General features: G+C 36.7%; 1 protein-coding gene across 3 annotated transcripts in view; it reads right to left on the bottom strand.

Annotated features, from left to right (window-relative positions):
* FAM185A (family with sequence similarity 185 member A) overlaps positions 1-16,879 on the bottom strand; it is an 89,618-nt gene that overhangs the window by 32,806 nt on the left and 39,933 nt on the right. For all 3 annotated transcript variants that reach the window (XM_079931730.1, XM_079931731.1, XM_079931729.1), the window contains exons 6-7: positions 14,707-14,802; positions 10,704-10,838 (exon numbers count right to left, since the gene is read on the bottom strand). In XM_079931730.1, the coding sequence (XP_079787856.1) occupies positions 10,704-10,838; positions 14,707-14,802 (231 nt within the window). The remainder of the gene's footprint in view (positions 1-10,703; positions 10,839-14,706; positions 14,803-16,879) is intronic.

Below are 16,879 nucleotides of genomic sequence, written 5' to 3' on the forward strand. Positions count from 1 at the left end.
AGAAATGGACAAATTCTTAGAAAGGTATAACCTTCCAAGACTGAACCAGGAAGAAATAGAAAATATGAACAGACCAATCACAAGTAATGAAATTGAAACTGTCATTAATAATCTTCCAACAAACAAAAGTCCAGGACCAGATGGCTTCACAGGTGAATTCTATCAAACATTTAAGAAGAGCTAACACCTGTCCTTCTCAAACTCTTCCAATAAGTTACAGAGGAAGGAACACTCCCAAACTCGTTCTATGAGGCCACCATTACCCTGACACCAAAACCAGACAAAGATATTACAAAAAAAGAAAATTACAGGCCAATATCACTCATGAATACAGATGCAAAAATCCTCAACCAAATACTAGTAAACAGAATCCAACAGCACATTAAAAGGATCGTACACCATGATCAAGTGGGATTTATCCCAGGGATGCAAGAATTCTTCAATATATGCAAATTAATCAATGTGATATACCATAATAACAAAGTGAAGAATAAAAACCATATGATCATCTCAATAGATGCAGAAAAAGTTTTTGACAAAATTCAACACCCATTTATGATAAAAACTCTCCAGAAAGTGGGCATAGAGGGAACTTACCTCAACATAATAAAGGCCATATATGACAAACCCACAGGAAACATCATTCTCAATGGTGAGAAACTGAAAGCCTTTACTCTAAGATCAGGAACAAGACAAGGACGTCCACTCTCACCACTATTATTCAACATAGTTTTGGAAGTCCTAGCCATGGCAATCAGAGAAAAAAAAGAAATAAAAGGAATCCAAATGGGAAAAGAAGAAGTAAAACTGTCACTGTTTGCAGATGACATGATACTATACATAGAGAATCCTAAAGATGCTACCAGAAAACTACTAGAGCTAATCAATGAATTTGGTAAAGTAGCAGGATATAAAATTAATGCACAGAAATCTCTTCCATTCCTATTCACTAATGATGAAAAATATGAAAGAGAAATTAAGGAAATACTCCCATTTACTACTGCAACAAAAAGAATAAAATACCTAGGAATAAACCTACCTAGGGAGACAAAAAACCTGTATGCAGAAAACTATAAGACACTGATGAAAGAAATTAAAGATGATACTAACAGATGGAGAGATATACCATGTTCTTGGATTGGAAGAATCAACATTGTGAAAATAACTATCCTACCCAAAGCAATCTACAGATTCAATGCAATCCCTATCAAATTACCAATGGCATTTTTTATGGAACTAAAACAAAAAATCTTAAAATTTGTACGGAGACACAAAAGACCCCAAATAGCCAAAGTAGTCGTGAGGGAAAAAAACAGAGCTGGAGGAATCAGGCTCCCTGACTTCAGACTCTACTACAAAGCTACAGTAATCAAGACTGGCACAAAAACAGAAACATAGATCTATGGAACAAGATAGAAAGCCCAGAGATAAACCCACGCACCTATGGTCAACTAATCTATGACAAAGGAGGCAAGGATACACAATGGAGAAAAGACAGTCTCTTCAATAAGTGGTGCTGGGAAAACTGGACAGCTACATGTGAAAGAATGAAATTAGAACACTCCCTAACACCATACACAAAAATAAACTCAAAATGGATTAGAGACCTAAATGTAAGACCAGACACTATAAATACTCTTAGAGGAAAACACAGGAAGAACACTCTCTGACATAAATCACAGCAAGATCTTTTTTGATCCACCTCCTAGAGTAATGGAAATAAAACCAAAAATAAACAAATGGGACCTAATGAAACTTCAAAGCTTTTGCAAAGCAAAGGAAACTACAAACAAGACGAAATGACAACCCTCTGAATGGGAGAAAATATTTGCCAACGAATCAATGGAGAAAGGATTAAACTCCAAAATATATAAACAGCTCATGCAGCCCAATATTAAAATAACAAACAACCCAGTCCAGAAATGGGCAGAAGACCTAAGTAGACATTTCTCCAAAGAAGACATACAGATGGCCAAGAAGCACATGAAAAGATGCTCAACATCACTAATTATTAGAGAAACACAAATCTAAACTACAATGAGGTATCACCTCACACCAGTTAGAATGGGCATCATCAGAAAATCTATAAACAACAAATGCTGGAGAGGGTGTGGAGAAAAGGGAACCCTCTTGCACTGTTGATGGGAATGTAAATTGATACAGCCACTATGGAGAACAGTATGGAGGTTCCTTAAAAAACTACAAATAGAACTACCATATGACCCAGCAATCCCACTACTGGGCATATACCCAGAGAAAACCGCAATTCAAAAACACACATGCACCCCAATGTTCATTGCAGCACTATTTACAATAGCCAGGTCATGGAAGTAACCTAAATGCCCATCGACAGACAAATGGATCAAGAAGATGTGGTACATATATACAGTGGAATATTACTCAGCCATAAAAAGGAACGAAATTGGGTCATTTGTAGGGACCTGGATGAACCCAGAGACTGTCACACAGAGTGAAGTAAGTCAGAAAGAGAAAAACAAATATTGTATATTAACGCATATATGTGGAACCTAGAAAAATGGTACAGATGAACCAGTGTGCAGGGCAGAAACTGAGACACAGATGTAGAGAACAAACGTATGGACACCAAGGGGGGAAAGCGGTGCAGGGGTGGGGGTGGTAGTGTGATGAATTGGGCGATTGGGATTGACATGTGTATATTGATGTGTATAAAACTGGAGAATCTGCTGTATAAAAAAATAAAATTCAAAAAAAAAAGAATTATACAATACACAGTTATTTACCAGTGACGGCAACAACAAGGGAAACCATGGAGCAGGAATTTAAATAAAATTACAGGGCTGACACATCAAACCCTGTGGGAAGCCTGAGCCCCAAGAACTAAAGTTTATTGGCCTGGTTTCTTGCAGAAATTATGCTACAGATACAATCCAGACCTCTTAGCAGTGAGAGTATTTCTGTTTCTATGCCTCATAGGCTCTGTATGGTGGCCCAAAAGAGCTGAGCTCAGCTGGCTATAATAACAACTGACACATAAAGTTGCTCATTACTTCCAAACTTGGGTTTCAGATTGGAAATCACCATAGAAAAAGCAAACTGCTTTAATTTTCTAGGCCTCAAATTATTCCACTTGATATCCACTTGATAAATAAGGTCTGTGGCCTTTTGGGCACCAGTTTTGGAATCAAAATGAAACAAAAGTTTCTCTAAACTCAATAACTTGTTCATACAGCTCTCTCCACAGGAGACTGTTGTGTTTATCTGAAGTCCCTCTGTACGATTACTTTAACGGATTTAATCTACTATCAGAGACAATCTGGGGCCCAACCTCATCGTACATCATGTGCTACTCTCCAAAAGAAATCTGCTGATCAGTACCCAGATTCTTGGACTGTGGGCAGGAAATAAACTTTGCTCTAAAATCTGGTCCTTTCTGGTTTAGGAAATAGGGGCTAGAGTATAAGATATAGTAACAAATAACAGAAAAATAATTAAATGGCCTAAGAAGCTTCATAATAACCAATGAGGTAAGCATGCATCTTCCTCATAGCATCCATTTACAAGCATAATTTAAAATTTTATAAATTTTTTATATAATAAAAATTTATAAAGAGTAAAACAAAAAATGCTAACCATTATCTGACTAGCAATTAATAATCTTTTTGCTGGTGGAGGGTCTTGCTTCAGTGTTCATGGCTGCTGACTGATTAGGCTGGTGGCTGCTGGAGGCTGGAGTGGATACGGCCATTTCCTAAAATAAGACAACAACAAAGTTTGGTGTATTGACTGACTCTTCCTTTCATTGTTTCTCTGTGGCATGCAATACTGTTTGATAGCATTTTACCCACAGTAGAACTTCTTTCAAAATTGGAGCTAATCCTCTCAAATCTTGCTGCTGCTTTATCAACTAAATTTGTGTAATATTCTAAATCCTTTGTTATAATTTCAACAATCTGCTAGCATCTTCACCGGGACTACATTCCATCTCAAGAAACCACTTTCTTTGCTCATCCATAAGAAGCAATTCTTTATCCATTAAAGTTTCATCATGAAATTGCAGCAATTCAGTCACATCTTCCAGCTCCACTTATAATTCTAGTTCTCTTGCTATTTCTACCACATCTGCAGTTACTTCCTCCAAAGTCATGACTTCCTTCAAAGTCATCCATGAGGGTTGGACTCAACTTCTTCTAAATTCCTGTTAATGTTGCTATTTTGACCTCTTCCCATAAATCACAAATGTTCTAGTGGCATCTAGAATGGTGAATCCTTTCCAGAAGGTTTTCAGCTCACTTTGCTCAGATCCATCAGAGGAATCACTATCTATGGCAGCTAGAGCCTTACAAAATGTGTTTCTTAAATAATAAGACTTGAAAGTCAAATTTACTCCAGATCTGTGGGCTGCAGGATGGATATTGTGTTAGCAGGCATGAAAACATTAATATCATTGTACATCTCTATCAGAGCTCTTGGGTGGCTAGCTGTATTGTCAGTGCACAGTAATATTTTGAAAGGAATCTTTTTTTTCGTTTTTTTTTTTTTCCTGAGCAGTAGGTAGCAACAGTGGGCTTAAAATATTCACTAAACCATGTTGTAAACGGATGTGCTGTCACCCAGGCTTTGTTGTTCCGTTTATAGAGCACAGGCAGAGTAGATTGAGTGTAATTCTGAAGGTGTGTAGGATTTTCAGTATGGTAAATGAACACTGGCTTCAACTTTAAGTCACCAGCTGCATTAGCCCTTAAGCAGAGTCATTCAGTCCTTTGAAGCTGTGAAGCCAGGCACTGACTTCTCTTCTCCAGCTATGAAAGGCCTAGGTGGAATTTTCTTCCAATATAAGGCTGTTTCTTCTACATTGAAAATCTGTTGTTTAGTGAAGTCACATTCCTTAATTACCTTAGCTAGATCTTCTGGATAACCTGCTGTAGCTTATACATCAGCACTTGCTGCTTTTACTTTGCAGTTTTATGATATGGAGATGGCTTATTTCCTTAAACCTCCTTAAACCAAACTCTGCTAGCTTCAAACTTTTCTTCTGCAGCTTCCTCATCCCTCTCAGCCTTTACTGAATTGGAAAGAGTTAGGACCTTGCTCTGGATTAGGTTTTGGCTTAAAGGTAAGTTGTGGCTGGCTTGATCTTCTATCCAAACCACTAAAATTTTCTCCATATCAGCAATAAGGCTGTTTCACTTTCTTATCATTCACGTGTTCACTGGAGTAGCACTTTTAATTTCCTTTAAGAACTTTTCCTTTGCATTCACAACTTGGCTACCTAGATGAGGCCTAACTCTCATCCTATCTTGGCTTCAATATGCCTTCCTCATTAAGCTTAATCATTTCTAGCTTTTGATTTAAAGTGAGATGTGCAACTCTTCCCTTCACTTGATGACTTAGAGGCCATGGTACGGTTATTCACTGGCCTATTTCAATATTGTTGTGTCTCAGGGAATAGGGAGGTCTGAGGAGAGGGAGAGAACCAGGGGACCAGCCAATCAGTAGAGCAGTCAGAAGACACAGAACATTTATCAATTAAGTTTGATGTCTTATATGGGCAACGTCATTCATGATGCCCCAAAACAACTGCAACAGTAACATCAAAGACCACTGACCACATATCAACAAAACAAATAATAATTTTAAAAGTTTGAAATACTGTGAGAATTACCAAAATGAAATACAGAGATGCAAAGTGAGCAAATGCTCTTGGAAAAATGGCGCCAACAAACAAGCTCCATGCACAGTTGTCACAAAAAAACACAAATTGTATCTGTGAACTGCAATAAAGCAAAGTACAATAAAATGAGGTACACCTATATCAATTTTTTTCCACCGAAATTTATCCAAGGCTTATTTATTCATTTGTTTAGTTTAAAATAGATCACTGTGGAGTCGAGGGCACTGAACTCTTTCTCCTGAATTTCTACAGTAACCTGCTAATTAAAATTAACTTTTCCTTCATCCACCATTGTCCTTTCCAATTTTTCCCCACTCAACATTTAGTGATCTTTCTAATATACAGATCTGATTATATGAACCCCAGATTAAAACCTTTCAGTGCCTTTTCAAAGCACTGAGTATAAAAGCCAAATCTGCCCTATATGATCTGATCCCTATCGAACTCTCCAGCCTCCTTTTATACCACTGTGCCCCTTACTCGCTACACTCTAGCTATATTGGACTTGTCTCACTTCCTCAAACTCACAATGCTAGTGTAATTTAGATGCGCCACCTCCATGCTCTCACAGTACCACGTACATACCTTTATTATAACATTTATTGTATTGTATTCACTGGTTTGTCTGTCTTGCTTCACTAGGATGTAACCTCCTCAGATGGCAGAGAGACCAAACTTTATTATCTTATCTTTGCACTCCTAGTTTCTAGCAGTACCCGACTCAATAAATGTTTGCTGAGGGACTGACTGAACAAATAAAGGAAAACAGAGATGACAGGTGGAAGAGGAACTAGGCTAGGAAAAGATAATATTTGTTTTCAAATATATTAAGTTTGAGGTGGTACCTGTTTAGTGGAATGGAAATGGGCATGACTTAATAAAGAGATTGGGTCTGCAGATAATGATTTTATCCAATGACAGGACTAGTAACTGTTCTTAGAGGATTTAATAAGGTCTTTTTTTTTTAATGGTTGGAATGATGAGAACAGGGTTTTGAAATGCAACTTAAACTAAATCTAAATTTTAAAAAGGCATATGATTCTACGAGTTACGGAATGAAAAATGAAAAAATAATTTATAATTCAAACATTCTTAACTTATGTAAAATAATTTGATTATGCTATCATTCAGAGCATTATTAAACAAATTTGTATTATTACTTTACATTACCAGGGCCAAAAAAGGTAACTCTATTGGCTCTCTATCAAATTCAAGATATCAGATCACAAGAAACTGATTCTTACCACATTTAATACACTTAAATTTTCATCAAATTTTCTCTGTGTAACTAAGAGTCTGCCCATTAGGCACTGAGTTAATCTGAAAGTGTACAGGTGTTATTTTTATAACTGCTGTGCTTTTTGTTAATATTCTATGATTTTTAAGACTGACTTCTTAACCTTTACAATATATAAAATGAATATTTAAAACTGAAACTTGATCTTTTTTCTTGGTCATTAAATAAATTACTTTATTTTTGACCAAAAAAATACTGCCTCCCCCAAATAATCTTTACTCTCTGCCAAGATTTAATATAGTGGCTGTTAATAATTGTGAAACTTGGCCTTATGAAGATACCCCAATGCCACCATAACCACACACCACCACCACACTTTCTTTTTCTTGAGACTATCTCATGGGTAAGCCTGTGGCATACGTGCACGTACACACTTTAATTTCAATGTCCTCTGGGCTGGAGACAAGAAGGCGCAGTAGAAGGATTTAAGCTCACCTCCTCTCACGAAAACACCAAAATCACAACTAACTGCTGAATGATCATCAACAAAAAGGACTCAGACCTACCAAAAGTGATATTCTACACCCCAAAACAAAGAAGAAGCCACAACGAGATAGTAGGAGGGGCACTTTCACAATATGATCAAATTCCATACCCAGTGGGTGGGCAACCCACAAACTGGAAAATAATTATATTGCAGAGGTCCTCCCACAGGGTGAGAGTTCCAAGTCCCATGTCAGGCTCCCCAGCCTGGGAGTCTGATATCGCAAGGAGGAGCCCCCAGAGCATTTGGCTTTGAAGGCCAGTGGGGCTTGAGTACAGGAGCTCCACAGGTCTGAGGAAACAGAGACTCCACTCTTGGAGGATGTACACAAGTTTTCACATGCACTGGGACCCAGGGCAAAACAGTGACTCCATAGAAACCTGGGCCAGACCTACCTGCGGGTTATGGAGGGTCTCCTGGGGAGGCAGGGGTCAGCTGCGGCTCACTGTGGAGTCAAGGACACTGGTGGTGGACGCTCCAGGGAACACTCATCAGCGTGAGCTCTCCTGGAGGTCGCCATTTTGGCACCGAGACCCGGCCCCACCAACAGTCTGCAGGCTCCAGTGCTGGGACGCCTCAGTCCAAACAACCAACAGGGTGGGAACAGCTCCACCCATCAGCAGACAGGCTGCTTAAAGTTGTCCTGAGCAAACAGCCACCTAGAAACACACCCCTTGACACGACCCTGCACACCAGAGGGACAAGATGCAGCTCCACCCACCAGTGGGCAGGCACCAGCCCCTCCCACCAGGAAGCCTGCACAAACCCCTGGACCAACTTCACCCACCAAGGGGCAGACACAAGAACCAAGAAGAACTACAATCCTAAAGCCTGAGGGATGGAGACCACAAACAGAGGAAGTTAAACAAAATGAGATGGCAGAGAAAGAGGTCACAGATGAAGGAAGAAGATAAAACCACGGAAGAAAAACTAAGTGAAGCAGAGATAGGCAATCTACCTGAAAAAGAATTCAGAAGTAATGATAGTAAACATGATCCAAGATCTCAGGAAATGAATGGTGCACAGACTGAGGATACAAGAAATGTTTAATAAAGAGCTAAAAGCTTTAAAGAGCAAACAGAAATGAACAATACAATAACTGAAGTGAAAAATACGCTAGAAGGAATCAATAGCAGAATAAATGAGGCAGAAGACCGAATAAGTAAGCTGGAAGACAGACTGGTAGAAATCACTGCTGCTGAACGGAACAAAAGAAAAAGAATGAAAAGAAATAAAGACAATCTCATACACCTCTGGGACAACATTAAATGCATCAACATTTGCATCATAGGGGTCCCAAAAGGAGAAGAGAGAGAGAAAGGGACTGAGAAAATATCTGAAGAGATAATAGCTGAGAACTTCTCTAACATGGGAAAGGAAACACTCAAGTCCAGGAATCACAGTCCCATACAGGATTAACTCAAGGAAGAACACACTGAGACACCTATTAATCAAATTGACAATAATTAAAGACAAAGAGAAAAATTTTTAAATCTTTTAAAATATTAAAAGATAAGGGAAAAAGCAACAAATAACATACAAGGGAATCCCCATACGGTTATCAGCTGATTTTTCAGCAGAAATTCTTCAGGCCAGAAGGGGAGTGGCATGATATACTTAAGATACATATGTTCAGATTTGACAGAGAAATCAAAAGCTTTACAGACAAGCAAAAGTTAAGGGAATTCAGCGCCACTAGATCAGCTTTGCAACGAATGCTAAAGGAACTTCTGTATACAGAAAAGAAAAGGCCACAACTAGAAACAAGAAAACTAACAAATGGGAAAGGCAAACATAGAATAAAGGTAGGAAATCATCCACACACAAATATGACATCAAAACCAGCAATCGTGAGAAGAGGACAGTACAAATTCAGGATATTGGAAATACATTTGAAACTAAGAGACCAGAAACTTAAAACAATCTTGTATATATACATAGATTGCTATATCAAAACCTCATGGTAATTTCAATGTCCTTCTCAATGCCATTCTGGTTAAGCTTTTAAAAAGTTTGCCAGTATTAATTTTTTTTACTATATAAATATATTATCTATACCATAAATATTTTTTTAAGTAGTATCAGCCATTAATATATCCACAGGTAATTAGAAAAAATGTGGAAAAGCTCTTCACATTTCTGGAATTGAGCATTTGTACTAAAAGGTCAGGCTGTACTAAAAGATCAAGTTTACAATGTGCATAATACCAAACCAAACTCTTATTTATTATAATCATACAAAATTAACTTTATATCTTACACTGTAATATATGTATTTACAGTTGTCCCTTGAACAACACAGGTTTGACCTATGCAAATCCACTTATACACAGATTTTTTCAATAAATACATACGATAGTACTACACGATCTGCAGTTTGTTGAATCTACAGATGTGGAACCACAAATATGGAGGGCTGACTGCAAAGTTACAGGTGGATTTTCGACTGCCCTGGGGCAGGGGACCAGTGTCCCTAACCCCCCTGTAGTTCAAGGGTCAACTGTAGCTGATTTTCAAGTTCAAGAATTAGAAAGCAGCTGTGCCAAAAAAGGAAAAAAAAATTTTAATGGTTTTCAGATTTTTGATTATGGTAAAAAACACATAAAGTAAAATTTACCATTGTAACTACTTTTAAGTTTACAGTTTAGTAGTGTTAAGTATATTCATATTGTTGTGCAATAAATCTCCAGAACTTTTTCATCTTGCAAAACTGAAACTTCATACCTGCTGAACAACTCATTTTCCTCTCCCCCTACTTTGTTTCCTTAGATATCTTGTATAAATGCAATCATACATTATTTGTCTTTTTTGTGATTGGCTTATTTCACTTAGCATAGTGTCCTCAAGGTGCATCCATGTTGTAGCATGTGACAGGATTTCCTTCCTTTTTAAGGCTGAACAGTATTCCATTGTATGTTTATATATCACATTTCATTTTTGCTTTCATCCATCAATAGACATTTGGGGTGCTTCTACCTCTTGGCTACTGTGAATAATACTGCTATGAATATGAGTGTGCAAATATCTGATAGGGAAGTTTTTCAAATAAATTTTATCCAATGACTATTCACTATCCAGGAATAGTGAGTGCTTCAAACTAAATGTCTGCAATTGTGTTACTGATAAGCAGGTGGAAGAAAAAAGTGTCAAACGCCAACATGTGACAATGGAAAGGAATAAAGACTAAAACTTCAGTTAAATGTAGCATATTTCTACTCATAGATGGACAATGACTATTCACCTTACATAGCAAAATGCAGCCTCCTTACCAGTAATTATTACACCGTCATCTTTATGAGCTTCATCCATTTCTTCAACATGGACTTCTGAGTTCACATCAATCTCTTTCCCTGATAACTGTAAATAAGCTTGAAGAGAAGATGCAACCTTGACAAGAACAGATCCTGTGACAAATTTAAAGGAGAGCTTATTAATGCAAAGAAATAAGAAGTACTAGAGCCTATTATAAAAAATGATTGAACAGGTAGCATTGCTCCTGATACACTGTCTTTACTCATCAGCTTATTTTATTTAAATAGCTGTACCTTTTCCTTACTCCCAGGTATTCCCAAGGCATTCACAGTATCTTCTGTCAAGAATATGAGTCATTAGGACATCATGAACTACTATTTCTCTTTTTGCCAATAGCCCTTGTCAACTCATCCAATACCAGAAAAGTGAAGAGTTTAATACACATGCAGCTTATAGACAGAATTTACCATTAATTGAGCATTTACTAAGAGCCAAACACCTTCATTATATTATCTTTTAATTTCTCTCTCAACTTTATGAGGTATTATTATAATTCCGATTTTACAGATAAGAACTTGCTCAAGTTTCCACTACAGCTACTGCTGGAATCAAGATCCATTTCAATGACAACAAACCTATGCTCTTAACCATTGTCGTGTTTCATACACTGCTACCTCATTGTATTACAGGACTTGTAACCTCACTGATCATTATAATACAACCAGAACCCTGAGCTCTTGTGCTTTCAGTGGTACCTTGTTTGGTTGGGGGTGTGGAGAGGGCGATAACAAAAATTTAAAACGGAAATATTTAAATTTCAACTAACATTTCTTTTTAATGGATTACAGACTTTTTGGGTACCTGAAGCAAGACACTCAACTTTATTTCATCTACAATCTTACAATAATTCAACTTCTAAAGGACGAAATAAGAAAAAGTACTCTGTTAGGAAGGAATCATTTTTCAAAACAATTATGTGGTTTGCAGTGCAAACTCACCAGTACACTCCTGTTTCAAGAGTTTTTCTTTCTCTATTTCTCATATATCAAATAAATAAGAGAGGCCTTTCCCATAAAACAGTAACCCCAACTCTGTGGACAAAGATGGTCAGGATGACATCCATTGTGAATGTTGTAAAGATTCCTTTTAGAAGGCATTTATTTATGGGTCTTTGTGTGCTTTCTAGTTTGGTTAACATCAGCTTAAGTTTCAGTAAATAATTCCACGTCTTCTCAGCCTTTCTAATGGGAGCTGGAAATCTGGGGTTAAGAATGATGAAGTTTCATATTTAGTACTCAAAAAGGGGGGAACAAGCACATAAATACAATTGGTTTACCTTATTTAAAAAATAAATTGCTTTTCAGGGTTTAAATGTAAACTACTAACAGGAGTTGCCCATAAAAAGATATGAGAGCTTTAGGAAAATACAAAACAGAAACAAACCTGGAAAATGTCAGGAGGAATAGAAGATACATGTTTTTTCTACCAAACATACTTTAAAAAGTAGAAAATAACAGATTTTAAAAACTTTTTCTAGGACATTACCTCTACATACATCAAATGTAATAATTTTATGAACATCTTTCTTTTCTGTTCTTAAATAAGGGATCTTAAATCTGTCAGAGTTTTTTTGTTTTTTTTTTTGTGGTACGCAGGCCCCTCACTGCTGTGGCCCCTCCCGCCGCAGAGCACAGGCTCCGGACGCGCAGGCCCAGCGGCAATGGCCCATGGGCCCAGCCGCTCCGCGGCACGCGGGATCCTCCCGGACCGGGGCACGAACCTGTGTCCCCTGCACCGGCAGGCGGACTCTCAACCACTGCGCCACCAGGGAAGCCCTGTCAGAGTTTTAAAAATGTTAAGCAATGCAGATAGTTCTATCCCCATCTCTCTCCACATCCTTAAAAAGCAAAAACTATCACTATTAAAACTCCATTCCTATTTATGAATGAAGAATTCTCATGACTTGAAAGCTTTCCCAAATGTCCCATCTCTAAGACTATCTTCTTTAGAAAGGAGAGCTCCTGTATGTCTTCAACCTCTTTTTACTTCAAAAACTGCTTCACGGTTATTGACATCAATACCATTTTTAAAAAATTGAAAAGTGAACTAATACTAACAACAGCATCATTAATTGAAGGGATACTATATATTAAGATTAGTGGCTTTATCAAGGACAGTTTTTAAGTGGAAAAGTCAGTACTCAGATGCAGTTCTGACTCTCAAGCCATAACACAGCCTTTCTGAATGAATGAATAAGGTCACTATGTTAAGTTTCATAGGAAGAGAGGAAACAAGCATTGTGACATTCTTTTTCACTTGGCAAAATGGCCATAGGAGCTGAAAGGACAGCCTAAGAGACTCAAGTAGCTGGCTCTTAAACCCTACAGCAAGACAGTGGCAGAGTTGGAAAGGATTCCAGATGTCTTTACTATTAAGCAGTAGAATCCTGAATAACTTTCCATCACTCCAGAAAGTTACTGTTCCCAAGTGTAGTGAGAATTAGAGACCTGAATTAAGACAGAAATATTTGTTTCCAGTTATCTTTAAGCTCCTGCCAGTATCATGGTCCCAATAGGAGAAAACACAAAATTGTAATCCCAATCAAGTCTTGCAACATCATATGCTATTTCAATAAGTTACTGGAACAACAATCCAAATAATAGTTAAAAATAATTAAAGTGGATGAAGATTAGCAATGCTTTTTGTTTTACTTTTTTGCCCATCCATACAAAACAGGAAACAATTTTCATGTAAGAGCTGCTATTCAAAACTTTGTTTTTACTCTGTTACTAGTTACATTAAATGTAGTAATGTTTTTTCTCCTTGGGTCTTCATAATACAAGAAAGCAGTTATATGACCTTTTTTGACATTTACAAAATACCCTGAATAGTATTATTGAAGCTCTTAGAAATTTAGTGAGAACATAATATTATCCTATTTAAAAGGAAAAAAATATATGATCTTGAGAAATCAAAAAATACCTGTGTCTCAGCAATAACTTCAGTTTCAGACGTCTGTGTTTGTAGTTTTATTTTGACATTGACAAGAGAGCCTCACTGGGCAAAAAGCTATTAAAAAGTGTTAAAACTTTAAATTTTAAAGTATTTAAAATTTAAACTTTAAGGTTTAAAGTATTTAAACTTTGCCAACATGGCAAAGAAATTACTAACAGCAGGAACAACTGGTCTCTGTGGAGGTTTTTTCCCTGTTATACACATAGCCTTATTCTGGCCCATATGCAAGAGCTTCCAGACTTTCTCTAAAACATTTTTTATACAGAGCTATGGTTCTTAACTTTCTGAACCCAGGTCACTTAAGCCACTATAGCCAAGCTACTCCAAGTACCCAAGTCACTTGCCAGCATGCACGTGTACATCTATGTGCATGCACGCACACAAAGACTTGTACATTCAGCCTTCAGATGATTAAAAAGTGTATAATTATTAATGAAAGACTTGGACTCTTAGAATAAGCTATTTGTATTAGAAATAAGATTACAGAAAGAGACACATCATAAGCCTGATACTACAAGAGACCAAGTCAATAATCACTTTAGAGGACCTTTTGGTGATACCTTTATTGCAAGATCACACTTTTAAAAGTATTACTCTAGAGTAATGGCCTGAGAAGGTCCTCTTACAAGTTAGCAGGAAAGCTTCCAAAAGAATGTATGAGAGCACTTTCCCTCCAAAGAATATTCTATTTCCGACATAAAACTAAACTGAAAAAACACAAACACTAACACTAGAAAATTCCACAATAACAGTCAATAAATTACAACATTTTTGTTTGTATTACAAAAGGAAAGATAGTCTTCATGGCCATCTGTTCCAAAAGTTTCAAAGATCACTGGTCTAGAGGGCTAGTATTCCAGTCTTTAAATCGGGTTCGAACAGAGAAAAATTTTATTGAAATCTCTATGTCAGTGTAGATAAGATAATTTGACCATCTGTTTCCTGAATGTTACATAAAACCTTCCTTACACCATATGTCAAAATAAAACATTCTACTTGGCTAACCTTTATGGGATTTCAATTCCACTTTTCCCAGTTGGCTGACATAAACATCTATGGCACCCTGATAAGTCGAGGCACTTAGACATCCAGAAGACGAATCTAGGAGGAAGGAAGAACCATAAGCATAATCGTCTTATTTGAGTAACTGAAATTATAAACTTGAATTAAAAGGCTCTACTTCAGCATTAGGATAAGGAGCTAAGAGTCCTGCAAGGTTTTGTATTTTCCTTATAACTATACCATCTTTTGCTTTAAAATGAAAACAGAATCAGCAATCTAGAAATCTACAGCTGGATAACTAATAAGAAAATCCCTATGCTTGTAGTAATCTCCAAAACTTAACTCTAAACATGTTTACTCTAAAACCTAATGTGTAGGAAGGACAGTACACAAGCAATGACAGCCAAGACCATTAAGCACCATTGATACATTTAGTTTATTATCAACTTTCAATATTTACTAAAGAACTCTATTTCACGTACAGTCACATATAAGTAGTAGCGAAGTTAACAAAAATCAAAACTCTTATATTTTCTCCTTTTAGCAAATTTGCTAGTACTAAAAAGTGCAGCTAATAGTGAAAGATTACTCTAGATAAGGTTTTGTTGCATTTCTTAGAGGGACAGAGATGGGGGGGAGGGAAGGAATGACCTGAAAAGTGGGTGAACCTTGTTAATAACTAAATATTTCAAGTTTCTGGAATTGAACAGATTATCTTTAAGTCAGGGGAAGAAAATTACAATTAAGGTGGTCCTGATTTGACACTCAAATTTCCCTAGGTCAACAATGAACCCAGTTTTCAATCAGCCAACATTTCAAGTTCCAGGGAAAGCTGACAGTCAGATAAACAAGAGAATTATGTTGAAGAGTCAGTGCTAGGTAGCTTCTCCTTTTTCCTCCTCTCCCACAGCAACAGAACTTTCAGTTCAATATTCTATCTGATTGCCCTGAAAAGAGCAAAGCATATTTTTTTAGAGAGATCTCTTAAAAAGCATATTTTATCAGGAGGTTTTATTACTTCAAAGTAGAAACCAAGTAGGGAGTATGGTGAAAATAATGCCAAAAATTACATTGTACTTTTTGCAAAATGTGAAGCGAAAAACACTTGTACACTCACAAAGGAGCCAACATTCTTCTTTACAATAAATGTTAAATGACTGTAAACAAAGACAAAAACTTGCGAAGAAACTGTTTAAATTTGACTTCAAGATAATTTATCTCTAACCTATAATCAAAATGCCATTTATCAGATCCAGTGTATTTAATTTTTAAGTGTCAAAACCGAACACTGAAGCTGGCAAGTTAAGTCACTGGATATAAATGACAGAACAGCTGGACAAGGATGAATATTTCTCTTCTCAGGCACCAAGAGAAACTCCTTTAAAAATCTCTTACTACATCCTAAATAAGTCAAGTAAATATATATTACAGTAAAATAACGTGAACTACAAAGTGTCTATTATCCCAAATTGAACAAAGTAAAATATTTGAAACAACAGTTTAATTTCTTGCTTTCTCTAGGGGGAAAAAACCCACAAGATTTTTATATGGTTCATAAACAATACTTTTTATTTCTTTTCCCCTTCACATGGGACATAAACAACACCTAAATAATTATATCCTAAGCCACTAATTAATTACATCCTCATGTTATCGGTCTTGAGTTCTAATCATGGCCCATAAACAACACCTAAATAATTATATCCTAAGCCACTAATTAATTACATCCTCATGTTATCGGTCTTGAGCTCTAATCATGGACCATCCACTGGAGGCTGTCAAAAAAATTAAAACTCAAGATGTGTTTTCAAAAGAAAGCAAACGTGGTATTTTATAAGCTACGTAGCAAGACAAATACTAATTTTCTTTTGTATTCTATAATACAAATGACTGGAAAGAAAAATTAATTATCAAGAGTCAAATTAAGGCTTCATTCACAGAATTTCATTTTTCGGAGACTCACAAAACAGAAAAATTCTATTATAGCTCTTGGAGGAAGACTTAAGGGAAATATGCATTAGAGATTAAGAAGTAAACAGAAAATTATTAGTCCAGACAGTGACTGGAATAAACTCCCACAGAGAGTTTTCTATCACCACAATTTTGGACAAAGATTTTGTTCATCTGACAAAGACCACTGAGTTTTCCTGGAAAATTAGAGACAAAAGAGAAAAAC

Source organism: Stenella coeruleoalba (assembly GCF_951394435.1).
Source record: "Stenella coeruleoalba genome assembly, chromosome: 9".
In the NCBI taxonomy this organism is placed as follows: Eukaryota; Metazoa; Chordata; class Mammalia; order Artiodactyla; family Delphinidae; genus Stenella; species Stenella coeruleoalba.